The sequence below is a fragment of the Hemibagrus wyckioides genome, linkage group LG04 (assembly GCF_019097595.1).
Source record: "Hemibagrus wyckioides isolate EC202008001 linkage group LG04, SWU_Hwy_1.0, whole genome shotgun sequence".
Classification (NCBI taxonomy): Eukaryota; Metazoa; Chordata; class Actinopteri; order Siluriformes; family Bagridae; genus Hemibagrus; species Hemibagrus wyckioides.
Genome location: NC_080713.1, coordinates 26,498,426 through 26,514,928, shown reverse-complemented (window position 1 = coordinate 26,514,928; position 16,503 = coordinate 26,498,426). Strand labels below are relative to the sequence as shown.

Sequence of the window (16,503 nt, the reverse complement as noted above, 5' to 3'; positions counted from 1 at the left end):
TAAATGGAATATGTTTAGTTTGTGATTGATTTGATTTATTCAGTCTGTAAGCAGTCACTTCACTCTCTCTTGCCTTCTCTATTCTCATAGTGTTTGTTTTAATTAGATATTTATTAATCATAAAATGTTTTATTACAGCTTTTCTTAAATAATATTAAACACAATGTCTGTCACTAGGTATTCTTGTGCTGACTGGCATTAAAGTAATCTAAACAATTTTTTGTATGAAAGGTGCTATATAAAGATTGATTGATTTATTTATTTATTTATTTATATGTATGTATGTATGTATGTATGTATGTATGTATGTATTTCATTTACTATGAAACTCGGCTCTGTCTGTTTCCAATGAACAAAGCAGATTTAGATCTAATAAAAGTCTGTCACGGTGATTATTTCCCGAGATTATAATCTGTGATTGATGGAAAACAGGAGATGCCTCTTTCAGGAAACGCCTTTATCATTTGCTGGAACCTGAGATGAACGAATAGCACTGACTCTGAATTTTTTTTTAATGATAAATTAATACCAAAGGGTTAATGAAACACTAAGAAATCACCAGTGTTTTTTCTACCTGCTTATAAATAATGATATAAAGAAAGGTACTAACTTTCTAAAGCTCTTTTATGTGGAACTAGTTTACATTCTTTACTGTTTATAATTAGACTAAGATGAAGTAATGAGTCACTTCATTATTTAAAGATAATGACTTAATTACCAGGAGAGGTTTGATAGAGCTTACAAATTGCACTGTAATTTCACTTACAATATATAAATAATTTTTACAATTTTTAAAAGTTATAAATAAATAAATAAATAAACAAATAAATAAACACTGAATCTCTGTATACCAGTAATCCTGAGTTTAAGATTATTATTATTATTATTATTATTATTATTATTATTATTGATTTATTAATTAATTAATTTACTTATTTGCTTGTTTTTCTCTTTGAAATAAATATGCTGAATTTCTTGTGTCAAAATAATAATAATAATAATAATAATAATAATAATAATAATAATAATAATAATAATAATAATAATAATGTAGGAAATTACTGATCTGAGAATGAGTGTCCCTGGACCCTGAATATATATATTTTTTATTTTTTATTATTATTTTTTTTACTTTGATAAAATCTAGGATCTTGTAAATGTCCTTTACCTCAGTATATACTTGTTCTCTTCTTCTTCTTCTTCTTCTTCTTCTTCTTCTTCTTCTTATTATTATTATTATTATTATTATTATTATTGTTATTATTAGTATTAGTATTATTGATTTATTAATTAATTAATTTACTTATTTGTTTGTTTTTCTCTTTGAAAAAAATATGCTGAATTTCTTGTGTCAAAATAATAATAATAATAATAATAATAATAATAATAATAATAATAATAATAATAATAATAATAATAATAATAATGTAGGAAATTACTGATCTGAGAATGAGTGTCCCTGGACCATGAATATATATTTTTTTATTTTTTATTATTATTTTTTTTACTTTGATAAAATCTAGGATCTTGTAAATGTCCTTTACCTCAGTTTATACTTGTTCTCTTCTTCTTCTTCTTCTTCTTCTTATTATTATTATTATTATTATTAATATGAGAAATATGGTTTTAAATCATGCCATAATATAATAGCTCTATAATTACAAAAAGATATAAAAATAATTTGTTTAAAATTTCAGAGTAGAGGGTGTGAGATGAATCAGATATAATAATACAGTTAGTTATTGTTAAATTATTGAATATATTTTTTAAAATATTTTAAAAAGTATAAAATATATCTGTGTGATTTATTTAATATATCATGTTGCAATAAAAATGTATAATAAAACCAATATTAATGACGCTGGAGCTGCTGAACTTTGTTGAACTCGTGAATGGGACGCCTGCTGTCATTGGAGTGGGCGGGGTTTATGTAACGTATAGGCGGTGCATTGACATAAAGGGCGGGGTTTCTATAGAGGAGGAGGGGCGGAGTGTTAATGCAAGCGCGAGTCGCAACCTGAGCGCTACAGGCGTTAGGAGATTATGTGATTGGGGTCTTCACGTTTCCGTCCTCTCGCGTCGCGTTAAACTCGTTTTTTATTTTTATTTTTATTTTTCAAAAAGGCCCAAGTGGAGTTCGTTAGCTGTTAATCATAGTTAGTTAGGATTTTGTTGTTGTTGTTGTTGTTGTTTTTAAGTAATTATTTGTACGGGTCCGTTGATAAGTTGCATGCGCGTGCTTGTTGACGGCGCGAGAGAGCGGTTGAGAAAGTGAAGCGAGCGAGGAAAAGGGTCGAAGGGATGGTGGACAACTCCAACAGCAGCAAGACTCAAATGGTGAGTGAACCAGAACCTTATAACCTTCTCCATGAGCGGATAAAACCTCCATGTGGGCTCCTAAAATGACCTATAGCTTCATTTCGGTGTGAACTGAGGTCTCGTGAATAAATATACATATGTATGTATATATATTTTATTATTATTATTATTATTGTTATTATTTCTAATCATAACGTAACTGTAAAATCCGCTTGCTTTTTAATTATACATGTTGAATTATTTCCCATTTAAGTGCTCTCCATGGTGAAACCGTATACAAGCGTACTAACTAGTATCCATGTAAACATAGTAGGCTACGTAATCAACGGTCGCGTTCTCGGGCGTCGCCATGACTACGATCCGTACTAGCGTACTACAGAGTGTGTCAAAAACAGTGCGCGAGCTCGGCTTGTGGCGTGCGTGTAGTAGGAACTCCTAGTATGCGTGCGTGCGGTTTTGGAGTTTCTTTACACCACGACTGAAGGTTTTCATTTGCATTATTTGACCAGACGTGACGTGTCATGCCATCTATAATTATATATCATTTTATAGACCTATTTTGATCCAGTATAATTATCTTTAAATATATCTAAATTTAAGAAAAAAGGGGGGGCACGTGGGTGTGGTGATGTATATTTTTATATAGATCTTCTCCTTCTCCACAGGATGGACCCAGTCTGTCTTCATGATCATTGCAATTTATGGTCTCATGGTATTTTTTTTTTTTTTCCATAATGACCAGAATTTTTTTTTTGCTTTGTGCTTTATTTAGCCCCAGTGTTTCCCTTTTAATCCAAAACCTCTGAAAGTGTGTGATGAAAACATCCAGGCCCCTACAGAGGCCTCAAATCCCTCATCAAATAATTGGCTCATTTTAAAGCCTGGAAATGTTTTAGTTGTTTATACACTTCCTATAGCTCGGAGCGTAACCCTAATCTTGGCGTCCACTCGAATGTTAATTGGAGATCAAAGGCAGCCGTATAATTTATTGCTCCCCCCTCCGTCTGTCGAAGTCCTGACACACAATTACACCTAGAAAGCCTTGTGCTGGCTCATGCATTATTTCAGAGAGAATAGCTCCAGGCTGAGATATTGATTCAGTGCACTCAGCAATGCCGTATAGATCGAAAAAGGAGAAATATTCAGCCGCTCTGATCGTAGGGAGAACCAGTGGATGATGCCGTGAGTGACGAGTGACCGAAGAGATCTTTTAGTTATCCGATTGCTGTTGTGGTGGGTTTTTGTGACGATGATCGGATTAAAGGGATTCGGTTTCATGGGAAGCATCAGTGCTTTCTGAGATGTAATTAGAGTTGCCTGTTTATGGCAGGTCATTGACGACTATGTTACTTCCTTCTTGCCCCCCCCTTCATCCTCTCGTTGTTTCTCTCTCTCTCTCTCAGGAGAGCAGTTTAGGAGGCAGCGTTTACCCTCAGGGAGGTGCAGCGGGGGTGAAGCTTGAGGCCGTGATGGAGCATCTGCAGCGGCAGCAGCAGGCACGTTTGGAGATGGAGCGCAAGGAGCGGCATCTGCGTGACACTCATCTGATGTACACTCAGCAATTGGCCGCTCAGCAAGCCATCCTGGCGGCAGCACGGGCCTCCGCTCTGGGCAACACCGGGAAGGCCCAGGGGCACGGGGAGAGGCTGGACGAGGTCGCCCGGGGCAGGGACTCGGGCGACGACGACGAAGACGTCGATGCCGATAACGATGACGAAGATGGAGCGATGGTCGACGAAGGCAGCGAGGAGGACGATGACGACAGCCCGGTGAGCGGGCTGGAGTTTTTGCGCAAGCAGACTCTGGCACTGCAGCAGAGCGCCATGGCCAGGCAGTTTACAGGCTATGCTGCCAGCGCTGCGCCAGGAACCAGGATTCAGAGAGACGACTCGTCTCCCATCAGGGTCAAACAGGAGCCGGAGGATGACCTTTCACCTGCCGGTCCGCAAACAGCCACGTCTCCTAACGGACAGGCCGACTGGGGCTATGACGAACACTTCAAACAGGTAAGAATGAAAGAGTGCCCTTTTCTCATTCTTGTATTATAGAAATTAAAGATGCCCTCACTCCGATTAGTCCGTTAATAATTCTTTTGGACCATAAATAATTCTTTTGTTTGCTTTGGTTGGTTTTGTATTGTATATAATGAAATGATACAAAGACGAAAACATTGCCTGAGGCGTGTCAGTCAAGTCAAGAAGCTACTTGATCAGTAAAGACTCTTAAAAACTTCTTTATTCATTGGTAGTTTTAAACATTCTGAGTCGCATCTAGTGTTTATTTTCTGTTGTCATACATCGATGAAAATCTCCAGGACTTCTGGCATTTCTCCGCCACTCTAGCTCTGGTTTAGTTTTGTCTCTTCACCACCTCCCTGCAGATGAGTCGATTCAGAGTTGATTTGGCTTTTCTCGCTCTTTCACTTGGAGGCTAACTGAAACCTCTCAGTTCAGATGCTGTGGGATGGCTAGATTCAGTCCACACCCGAATGCCAGGCCTGATGGTGATGTTTTCACCTGCATGAAGAACCGCACCGAGGCGAGGAACACATCAGGGCTAAGAGTCAAACAGACTAAACACTGCATATGCAAACGCAGCCTAGAGAAACTCCTCCTTGATTCGTTAGGTTTGTAGCAAAGCTGAGATTCCTGTAGCTAGTAAGAGGTAAAAGTCTCGTTTTTTATGTTTAAAGGATGAATTCGGTGTTGTGTGTGTGTGTGTGTGTGTGTGTGTGTGTGTGTGGGCTTCATGATGTTGTGTGAGACCTTTAACATGTCTTGGAATATTGTGTCATTTCTGTGGCATGGTTTTGCTTGGTAGATTTCCTTGTGTTGAGTGTTAAAGCTTTGATTTCAGAAAATCAGCAGTACAGGTTTACACTCCATCCTCTCAGCACACACACACACACACACACACTCTCTCTCTCTGTGAAACACACTTTTCTCTTATTTTGTGCGGTGTAATACGAGTGCCCGCCGCTGACAGCTCGAATGTTTCTCAGTCGCCTGTTAGAGAGCTGGAGCCGGGCCAAGCGCCGTGCGTACTAATCCCACAGAGCCTGCGGACGTCTGAGTCACGCCGAGTCTCTCCTGCTGTCAGCTGTGGGGAGAAAGAAAACCCTGGAAGTGTGTGCTGGCACCGAGCCAGAGCTCATACGTCACGCTTTCACTTTGCACTCGCTCTCGCTCTCGTGTGTGTGTGTGTTTCCCATGCTTCTGGCTGAAACTCAGCAGCACTTGGCCAGACTCCAGGGTGTGTAAGGACCAGTTTTGACAAAGTTCCCAGAAGAGCTGTTCGTGTGTGTGTGTTGGAGCGGTGTTAAAACACAGCGTAGTCCTTCACAGGAATTCCCTGGCACCGACTGCAACGTTCATTTTAAAACTGAAAGTAAACGTGTGTGTGTGAGCGCGAATGTGACTCCCGTGCTGGATGTTTGCCAGCACACACTCCGGCTGAGGCCTCATTTCCTCCGAGCGTGCCATCATCACACCGCCAGCTGATCAGGGCCGAGGAGGCGGAGAGGAAGTGAAACGAGACGGCTCTCTGCGGTTCAAACAGCACAAAGGTGTTGCTGTGAACATCTCCAGACTCGTCTTGTGTGCGTCGTAGAAAACCGATCAACACCAAATCAACAATTATACCAATCCACGGTCCCTGTGGGCTAGCCACTGTCGCCATGGAAACGGCCACGTGCCAGATTTTTTTTAAGCTCTTTTTCATCTCCGCACGCCGCTGTAAGTGGATAATCATGATTAGGAGAACGTCCGGGACAGACAGATGGCTCCCCGGGTCTCCGAGCTGTTTAATGGGCTTTAATTAAGGAATAAAACACAGTGATATAGGAAACTAATCAACAGCGTTCATCTCAGCGTTCTTCTGGTTCTTGTTCCTTATTTTCATATAACAGCACGTCCCGAAGACTTTAGTTCCTTTTACACCACCGCAGTTTGCCAACACGTATAAAGAACATGTACTTTTTCTCCATTTATAGTTGCATTTAGTCTTAACGTCCACCAGACAAGTCACTGGCATCATAGCAGCTCTAAACACTCGACCCTGCACTCGTCTTTCTCCCTCCTGCATCAGAAAACTTACCCACTGACAGCGGAGACTCCTTCCAAGACTGCTAAACAAACCTCTGCTTACAGGAAGCTTTCAGACACACACTTACACACACTGTCGTTTATGTGGAGTGTTCGCTGTAGAGGTCTCGAAAATTAAAAAAAAATAAAAATAAATAAATATATACACATTTATTTATTTATTTATCTTTGGGTGTTGACAAGACTAGGAGACTAAAAAATAAGACTAGGAGACTAAAAAATATATAATAAAAATTTTGTGGATGGTTTTTCATAATGGAAGGACAATAAAAAATCTAAATATTAAAAAGAAATTTTAAAAGTATTTTTAATTTATTTAATTCTTTATTACATAAGACGTTGTTCATGCACCATCCGGATGTGTGCGAGTTAAAAGGGCATAGGGTGTGTGTGTGTGCCATCAGCCCTGCTTTAAACAGCAGAGTACATAACTGTCAAACAGCAAAGATGAACACAAAGGGCACACGCGCAGGCTCAGTGGCACAGTGTGATATACCGCTGACCCCCATAATCCCCTGTGTGTCTGTGGTCCTGGGGCCCTCCCTGTGGTGTTAGCAACATCACTAGCCCCCTTTCACACTCTGTATCACTCTCTCTCTCTCTCTCTCTTTTTTGTCTCTCTCTCTCTGTCTCTCTCTCTTTCTCACGGCTTCTCTCTCTCTCTCTCTGTCTCTCTCTCTCTGTCTCTCTCTCTCTCTCTCTCTCTCACTCTCTCACTCTGTCTCTCTTATCCCGAGGTGATTAATTGGATTTTAATTGGAGAACACAACCAGTGTTTACTCAATACCTTATGTTTGTGTGTGTGTGTGTGTGTGTGTGTGTGCTTCTTGAGGAAGAGACTTTCTGCTATTCTCTTATTAGTAATCCTGCTGGTCTTTCTCAGCTCTCAGCTGTGACGTGAGACGTTCTGTGATCTGAACACTTCCTGTTTTAACGTGCTGTGATTTTAATCAGTTTTTTAATCCTCTCTCTCGTATTAAACACAGGCTGGTTAAAGTTAACGCTCTTGAAAACACACCATTTTTTAAGTTAATGATTTCATCTCGATTCATTTTTGTTTAACTATAACCCTTACACAGTCTGACATCTACCAGTAATAACAACAACGATCACTCCCAGTTGATTGTGTACTCGACCGTGATCGATGCTGAAGCTAGCTATTCATGTTTTCTTGAGTAGATAATAAAACCACTACAGAGCAGTAACCCACACCCAAACCCGATTACGCTCCTAGAAAAGCACGTCCCGGATGTTTTATTCCTCTTACACCACAGCAATTTATTCAAAACTGTCACGTTTTTTTTCCTTTTATCCATTTATGGTCACTCTTGTGGAACGTCTGCAAAACCAGACCACTCCTGTCTTCACTCTATCGCAAGACGCAAAAATGCATCTCGTCATGTTTGCTGGAACAATAGGAGCGGCCATTTTCCTGTAACGAAGCTCTGAAACTGGAGACTCCCCTTAAATGGATGTTAAATGTCTCGTCACACAGGAAGTCACCATCAGTAGCTATGTTTATCTGTTAGTCTTAGATCGTGTGGATCGTCTGCTATACGAGTCCCGGTGTGAGGTTTCAGTTACTATAGAAACGGCATTACATCATCATCATCATCATCATCAGCTTCTCCTCCTTCTCCAGTTTGTTTATAGAAGGAGCGACTGGATGTTGCATATTTTAAGCGTTTCCGCAGTAACGCATGAGCTGACTCAGCGCAGCTGATCGATAAGGCTTGTGTGTGTGTGTGAGAGAGAGAGAGAGAGGATAGAGGGGGTTGAGTGGCCCGGCCTTGATTATCCCTCATCGGTGATGGACAGAGCAGCGAATGAAGCGCAGGAAGAGGTTGAGGTTCTGCGAGTGAGGCTGAGGTTTTCCTGTTTCACGCTCACGCCTCATCCAGGTGTGCTGTCTGCTGAACCGAAGACGTTTTCTGGTCTTCTCAATAATGTCATGCACGCTTCTGAAGAAGCCGGGTCTGTCAGATGTTCTCCGCAGATTCCTCGGCTCACGTGTGACGATTCGACAACCGTCTTTATTAAAGCTAAAGTTTGATAGTTTATTACTTTATTAAAGCTATAGTTTTATGAAGCGAAATATGCAGACAGATATCATCACATGGGGTCATTTTAGTTCCTCACAGGATAAGCTAACAGTTTTAGTGAAATTCTGCACACCTTTTGGACAAAACGGAAAAAAAAAGGGCGAGATATTTAGCATGCTAGGTTTCACACTCGCTCCCTCAAGGTCATTGGTACATTTATATGTAAAGCTAGTCACTTTTCAAACAGCTGCTCCCGCTGCATCACAGGGCAGCGTAACACACCGGGGAAAGAGATATCTCCACCCTCTTCTACTTACAAGAACACCTAGGATTGGCTAGCGTGTACTCTCTGTGATTGACGAGAGAGAGAGAGAGAGAGAGAGAGAGACGGTATGCCCCTCCCACCCAGAGAGCACAGAATGAATCAGATGGTTTATAAACGATCTATACCACCTTCACTAAATACATTTGTTAGCATGTTTTTCCCCCGACGCCTGTCAGGCCGTAGGTGGATGCAAGAATCAATGTCGAGTTGTTGAAAAGTCCCATTAAAGATGGTAAACACGGGTCTAAAAATAATCATGCGGAAGTAGATGCAGCAGTCATTGCTGCACGTCATGAGCGCTCGCAGGGATTCTGCACCTGTCCACGTCGCACGTTTTTCATTCAGCATTATGCGGAGAGAGTTCTGGTGTCTCATTAACACGAGCATGACATTTGGCGTGGCAGCGAGAGCCACTGACGTTGATGGTATTTGTGCAGCTTTACCGATGCGTGCAGCAGACAGATGCATCATTAGCGTGCGCCGCGCCTCATTAACAGATGCTTCATACAGTAGCAGATTGACAAATATGGCTAGGCGTATATATACATAGGCATACGTGTGTGTGTGTGTGTGTGGATTGGTGTCTATGTATATATATGTGTGTGTGTGTGTGTGTGTGTGTGGGTTGGTGTCTGTGTATATATATGTATATGTATAAAAGAAATAGTAAGAGTGAGACAGACAGACAGACCGAGACGGAGAGAAGCTATTCTTTGAGGGTTTTTTGGCTCCGCCCCCCTGCCCCACCTAATTTTCATCCACGTTGCGCTTGTAAATGTTTCTATCACACTGAGTGATGATGACCACAAGTCAAATTCAAAGCATCTTTTAAATCCCATACATGAGGCGTGAAGTTCGATTTGTGTCTTTTTTATTACTGTGTGTTGGGAAAAAAGAAATTTTTATTAATATTAGAAAAGAAGAAGTTTAAGCGAAGCAGATTATGCTGACAATCAAACATGCTGGTACAAATGTCTGAGTGTGGAGAAGTGAGAGACGGAGGGAGTGGGCGGTAGGTGGTCGTGGGTAAACATACGTGTGTGTGTGTGTGTGTGTGTGTGGAGACGGCACTGCTTGCACAGTCCTGCCCCTATCATCAGGGCCTTGAAGATTCCTGAAGGCCAGAAATAGAGGTATTGAATGTAGGAGGCTGTGGCATCGGGGGAGGGGGAGAGAAAGAGAGAGAGGTAGGCGTGTGCATGTGTATGCGCGCGTGTATGCGCGCGTGTGTGTGTGTGCACGCGTGTGTGCACGCGCGTGTGTGTGCGCGCGTGTGTGCGCGCGCGTGTGTGTGCGCGTGTGTGTGTGCGCGCGCGTGTGTGTGCGTAAATTCACTGGGGGTTGGGAGCAGGAAGTATCGCTCTGTTTCAACACTGCTCTGCCCCACCCAGAAAAAACATTCCTGAATTAAAGGGTTAAACCTTCAAACAGCACGACCATGTACCTGAGGAGTCTGTTAAAGTGTGTGTGTGTGTGTGTGTGTGTACGCTGCAGTCTACAGTTTGATATATGTGTGTATGTTATTAGTAACATTAGTGTGGATGAGTGACGCTGAATGTCCCACATCAGGGTTGTGTATTTAGAAAGCGCTGACGGTTACAGGTTCATTAACCACATCCACTTTTTTATAAGCGCTCAATGCAGATGGCTCGGGCACTCCTTCCCAATTACATTTATCTCGCCGTATTCCAGCAACTCCCACTTCCTGTTTTATTAATAAAAAAAAAAAAAAAGAACACAGGCTTGAACTCTGTGAACTCTCCCAAAACCCGTGCACTCGAGAGAAACGCGCTCTCCCAACAGCACGGGCTACTCATCCCTCTGCTTCTCCTAGATCTGGGCTGTTTCACAATATCCAGAGAGTTTAATACCACCAATCCCACAGCGCTGCTGCCGTATTTATTTATTTATTTATTTATTTATTTATTTATATATTTAGTTATTTATAAATATATTTATAAATATATTAATTAATTAATAAGAATTATTTTATTTTATTTTTTATGTTTTAGAGAGAGTTTCATTTTTGTCTACACACAGAAATGTGTAGCACTGAAATAACCACACACACACACACACCGGTGTTTTCCCTCCACACACTAATGTGACCTCATGCAAAATGTGTGGGAATTTTTTATGAATCGCCAGCAGCATTGTTGCATTCGACGCGAAGGGAGCGGTAAGGAAATGGACGCGGTAACGTTAACCATTCCGGACTTTACATGTATCAGTCGACTCGTGCAAATCGTCTCCTCACGTGTGGTCTGTCGGAGAGCGCAGACGTGATCCGGCGGCAGGGTGTAGCGTTTATCCTCGCGCTCCTCCCGACTCAGCAGATGAACAGCGAGCGGCGAGGATTGACCTCTAAAGAGGGGGGAAACGACAACAGCAGCTTGGTTTCAGCTCGTTTCACACAGACACTGTATTTGTTGTGAAAATAAGCCTGTTACTGTTTTGTTTACATCATGAAGCCAGCAGTTGGATGGAGACGAAGACACACACACACACACGTCTTATCAGTACGTTTTTTTTTGAGACATGGAGACATGGGTCAGGTGTAGAGAAGTCTCCACTTCCTGTGTGTGTGTCCACGCCGTGTGTCCAGGGCTCAGAGGTCAAAGGTGAACACAAGCCAGAAGATGAGTTGCTTGATGAAGATGAAGGGGGTTTAAGGGATGAGGTGTTTTTCCTGTCCAGCCTCAGTGCTCAGTCAGCTCTGAGCGAGAGAGCCGGATGAGCTATACATTATTTATACACACTGCTTCCCTTCTTTCCTTCATTCCCTCATTCTTTCCTTTCTCCCAGTTCATTTTCTTCTGCTAAAGTAGATTTCCTTCCTTCCTTCCCCCCCCCTCTCTCTTTCTCTATTTCCTTCACTATTTCTTCTTTCTCCCCTTTTCTACTCCATTCCTTGCACTTTGTCTTCCTTCTCCATCTTCTTCTTTCCTTCTTTCCTCTCTCATTTCCCCACATCCTTCTTTTTCTGTTTGTATTTTTTCTTTTCTCCATTTCACTCCTTCCTTCAGCATTTCTATACTTCCTTGTTTCTGTCCTTTCTTAGTTCCTTCTTTCCCAGTTTCTCTTCCTTGTCCCTTTTCCCCTCTCTCCTTTTCTATTTCTTTCCTTTTTCCTTACTTCCTTTTATCCCTGTTTACTTCCTTACATGTTCCCCCCCTTCCATATTTCCTTCCTTCTCTCCTTTTGATGTTTTTACTTTCATTAGTTTCCTTCCTTTCCTATTTTCCCTGTGTATTTCCTACCTTCCTATCTGTGTGTGTGTGTTTTAACCCCAGCACTCCATTAAAGGCGTCCCATCAGTTTACAGATAATCCTCAGAGAACTCGCTCCTCCTGCAGCCTCTAATGGAGAAAAAATGGAGGAATGATGACTGAGGAAACGCCATCAATCCACACACACACACAGACACACACACACACACTTGCTCTGCACAGTCTCTCCCTACCATGACACTTAGTCAAACTTCAGCTTGTTTTATACAGTATAAGTGTGTGTTTGTGTGTGTGTGTTTGTGATGTTAAACAAGTGTGTGTTCCTGCTCATGAGGGAAACGTGTGTATTAATAAGAGTCAAGTGTGTGAGCAGAGGATGAGCCGGGGCTCGCCTCAGATCTTACACACACACTGTCATGGTGGTCTGGTCTGGGTGTTGTCTCCTATTCCCAAACATACCTGTGTGTGTGTGTGTGTGTCTCCACTCTCACCCCCACTGCAGGAGTGTGTTTATCTGGTGCAAGCTGAGCTTTCATCAATTCACACATCTGTCTCTATTCCTCTCTTTACTTTGTGCATTCTGTCGTTCTCTCTGTCTTTCTGTCTTTCTCTCTTCCTTTCTGTCTTTCTCTCTGCCTTTCTTTCAGTCTTTCTTTCAGTCTTTCTTTCTGTCTTTCTCTCTGCCTTTCTGTCTTTCTCTCTGCCTTTCTTTCAGTCTTTTTCTCTCTGCCTTTCTGTCTTTCTCTCTGTCTTTCTTTCAGTCTTTTTCTCTGCCTTTCGGTCTTTCTACCTTTTTGTCATTCTCTATGCCTTTCGGTCTTCCTTTCTGTCTTTCTCTTTGCCTTCTTTCTCTGCTTTTATTTGTCTTTTGCTGTATCATTTTGTCTTTCTTTCCACCTTTCTGTCTTTCTTCCTGTCTTCCTCTCTGTCTCTCTCTGTCTTTGTCTCTTTCCAACTTTTGTTTTAGTCTTTCTGTCTGTTGTTTGTCTCTCTCTCTCTCTCTCTCTCTCTCTCTCAGATGTATGTATGTGTGTGTATATGTGTGCGCATGTGTATGTGTGTGTATATGTGTGTGTGCGCATGCGTGTGTGTGTGTGTGTATGTGTGTGCATGTGCTGTGTTGGCAGATTTCCAGCCCAGTAGTGGCTGATTTCTGTAGAGCTTAAAACACTCAGGAGTGTGTGAGAGAGGCCCTCCTGGACAGCCAACTTGGCCCTGCGCCATTGTGTATACACACACACACACACACACACACACAACCAGAGACTAAGAGAGGTGGAAGTGTTTCATTTCACCGCTGGCGGTGTGTGTGTGTGATGTAAGCTGTGTGGCTCTGCCGGGTTTCCTGTGTTTGTGTGCCAAGAAACGTGCGCTGTGTTTTCCACTGCAGGCTGCTGAGTCAGAGATGCCATGCCGCATGGCTCCAGCTCCTCTTACACAAATTCCATCACAGATTCTCCGACTCGCTGCCAGGAAAAAACGAACCGAAACAGAAAGGGAACCTATTTCCCACTTCTATTTCTAGTTTTATATTTAAAAACTGAACTTGCACATGGTGATCATGCAACAGGACTTTTTATTTTTTTTTGGGGTGCAGCCCCATCATCATTTTCACTCAAATATTTTCCACTTAAGGATGTGAAAATGGCAGAAATGACGTTAAACAGTGTGAGCACTTCATACCTGCTCTTCCTGATGAGTATCGAAATATCGTAATGAATTCAGCATGCACGATAAAGCAGGTGGAAAACCTCCTCACTCGTCTTGCTGTCCATCCAGAAGGAGGCTGATTTATAGCTAGGTCACGTTTCTGCTGTGAGATAACGTGCATTCGGGGTCGAACTAAACCCGAGGGAGAATGCAGTGTCTGTTACCTGAATAATGCATTAATTATGTAAGTGTAAGAGGTTTTTGGCCAAAAAAAGTTCCTCTCAGGAAAGCATCTAAAGATCCTCCTGTACAAGATAATACTAATTTCAGGCACCGTATTATTCCTTTCAGTGAGCAGACATGTTCACTTCCTGCTCCGTAATCAAATCTCCAGCCCTTTTTTTTCTGACCACCTTTAAATCCTTTCATCATTCTCTCCATGCTTTCATCAACCCAGATCAGCATGTAATGAGTAACCCTGGCTCGGTACGAGAAACAGAACCACCCACACCTCAGGGCTGTAGTGGACTACACTCCCTATATCAGCTCTGTCATTGTTTGGCTTAACCACAACCAATTATTATTAGTATCATCGTTATTATTATTGTTATTATTATTATTTTATTATAATTATCTAACAATTCTTATTTTAATTCATGAATGACCCATGCATTGTGCATTTCAACCGTTTGTTTCAATTTAATGGTAGTTCCTGTTATAGCTTAGTTCCCTCAACTGCCTTTATTACAGTTATGTCTGGAAGTTAATAAAACAAAAGGTCTCTTTACTGAGAAACCTGGAAAGCATAACTGGCTTCATTTGATAAAACGTTTTTAAAATGAGCTACTACTATAGAAATTAGTGTTAATATAGAATTTTCTATTTACTATAGAAATTACTATTACTGTAGAATATATTATTTCTATATAATCTACTGTTACTATAGAAATTACTATTACTAAAGAACTAACTACTACCATAGACCCTACTCTCACTATAGAAATTACTATTAATATAGAATCTACTATTTACTATAGAAATTACTATTACTGTAGAATCTAGAATCTGCTATTTCTATAGTAATTACTATTACTCTAGAATCTACTATTATTATAGAAATGACTGCAGAATCTACTATAACTATAGACATTACTGTAGAATCTACTATCACTAGAAATTGCTGTAGAATCTACTATTACTATAGAAATTGCTCTAGAATCTATTTACTATAGACATTACTGTAGAATCTACTATAACTAGAAATTGCTGTAGAATCTACTATAACTATAGAAATTGCTGTAGAATCTACTATAACTATAGAAATTGCTGTAGAATCTACTATAACTATAGAAATTGCTGTAGAATCTTCTATAACTATAGAAATTGCTGTAGAATATTCTATAACTATAGAAATTGCTGTAGAATTTACTGTTACTATAGAAATTGCTGTAGAATCTTCTATAACTATAGAAATTGCTGTAGAATCTTCTATAACTATAGAAATGGCTCTAGAATCTATTTACTATAGACATTACTGTAGAATCTACTATAACTAGAAATTGCTGTAGAATTTAATATTACTATAGAAATTGCTGTAGAATCTTCTATAACTATAGAAATTGCTGTAGAATCTTCTATAACTATAGAAATGGCTCTAGAATCTATTTACTATAGACATTACTGTAGAATCTACTATAACTAGAAATTGCTGTAGAATTTAATATTACTATAGAAATTGCTGTAGAATCTTCTATAACTATAGAAATTGCTGTAGAATCTACTATTACTATAGAAATGGCTCTAGAATCTATTTACTATAGACATTACTGTAGAATCTACTATAACTAGAAATTGCTGTAGAATCTACTATAACTATAGAAATTGCTGTAGAATCTACTATTTACTATAGAAATTGCCGTAGAATCTACTATTTACTATAGAAATTACTGTAGAATCTATTGGTTCTGTAGACATTAATACAGAATCTTCTATTTCTATTGAAATTACTGTTAATATGGAAATGACTACTAGTATAGACACTACTCTTACTATAGAAATTACTATTACTGTAGAATCTAGAATCTGCTATTTCTGTAGAAATTACTATTACTCTAGAATCTACTATTACTATAGAAATTGCTGTAGAATCTACTATAACTATAGAAATGGCTGTAGAATCTACTATTTACTATAGAAATTACTGTAGAATCTATTGTTTCTGTTGACATTAATATAGAATCTTCTATTTCTATTGAAATTACTGTTAATATGGAAATGACTACTAGTATAGACACTACTCTTACTATAGAAATTACTATTACTGTAGAATCTTATTGCTATTGAATTTAATATTAATATAGAATTTACTCTCGCTATAGAAATTATTACTGTAGAATCGACTATTTTTTCTATTTATAGAAATGACAATTAATATAGAAATAACTATACTATAGACACTACTCTTACTATAGAAATGACTGTAGAATCTATTATTTCTAGAAAAATAACTATTACTGTAGAATATACTATTAATATTGAAATAAATACTACTATAGACACTTTGTACTATAGAAATTTCTCTGACTGTAATTACTGTAGAATCTACTGTTACCATAGAGATTTCTGTTAATATAGAATCTACTATTTCTATAGAAATTAATATTAATATTGAAATGATTACTACTATAGACACTACTACCATTACTATTAATCTACTGTTCTGTACATTGTAATGAAACGTAACCACGAGCCACAGATCACATTTTTTTGGACCGAATTTCAATCTACAACTTCGAACGAATCACATCAACGAGAACGAAATTCTACACTAAAAT

At 39.8% G+C, this 16,503-nt stretch overlaps 1 protein-coding gene across 1 annotated transcript in view; it reads left to right on the top strand.

Moving 5' to 3' along the window:
* The first annotated feature begins 2,006 nt into the window (after positions 1 to 2,006).
* LOC131351665 (AT-rich interactive domain-containing protein 3B-like) overlaps positions 2,007 to 16,503 on the top strand; it is a 57,426-nt gene continuing 42,929 nt past the window's right edge. Inside the window, exons 1-2 of the mRNA XM_058387159.1 lie at positions 2,007 to 2,337; positions 3,723 to 4,325. Coding sequence (XP_058243142.1) covers positions 2,302 to 2,337; positions 3,723 to 4,325 — 639 coding nt within the window. The 5' untranslated portion in view covers positions 2,007 to 2,301. The remainder of the gene's footprint in view (positions 2,338 to 3,722; positions 4,326 to 16,503) is intronic.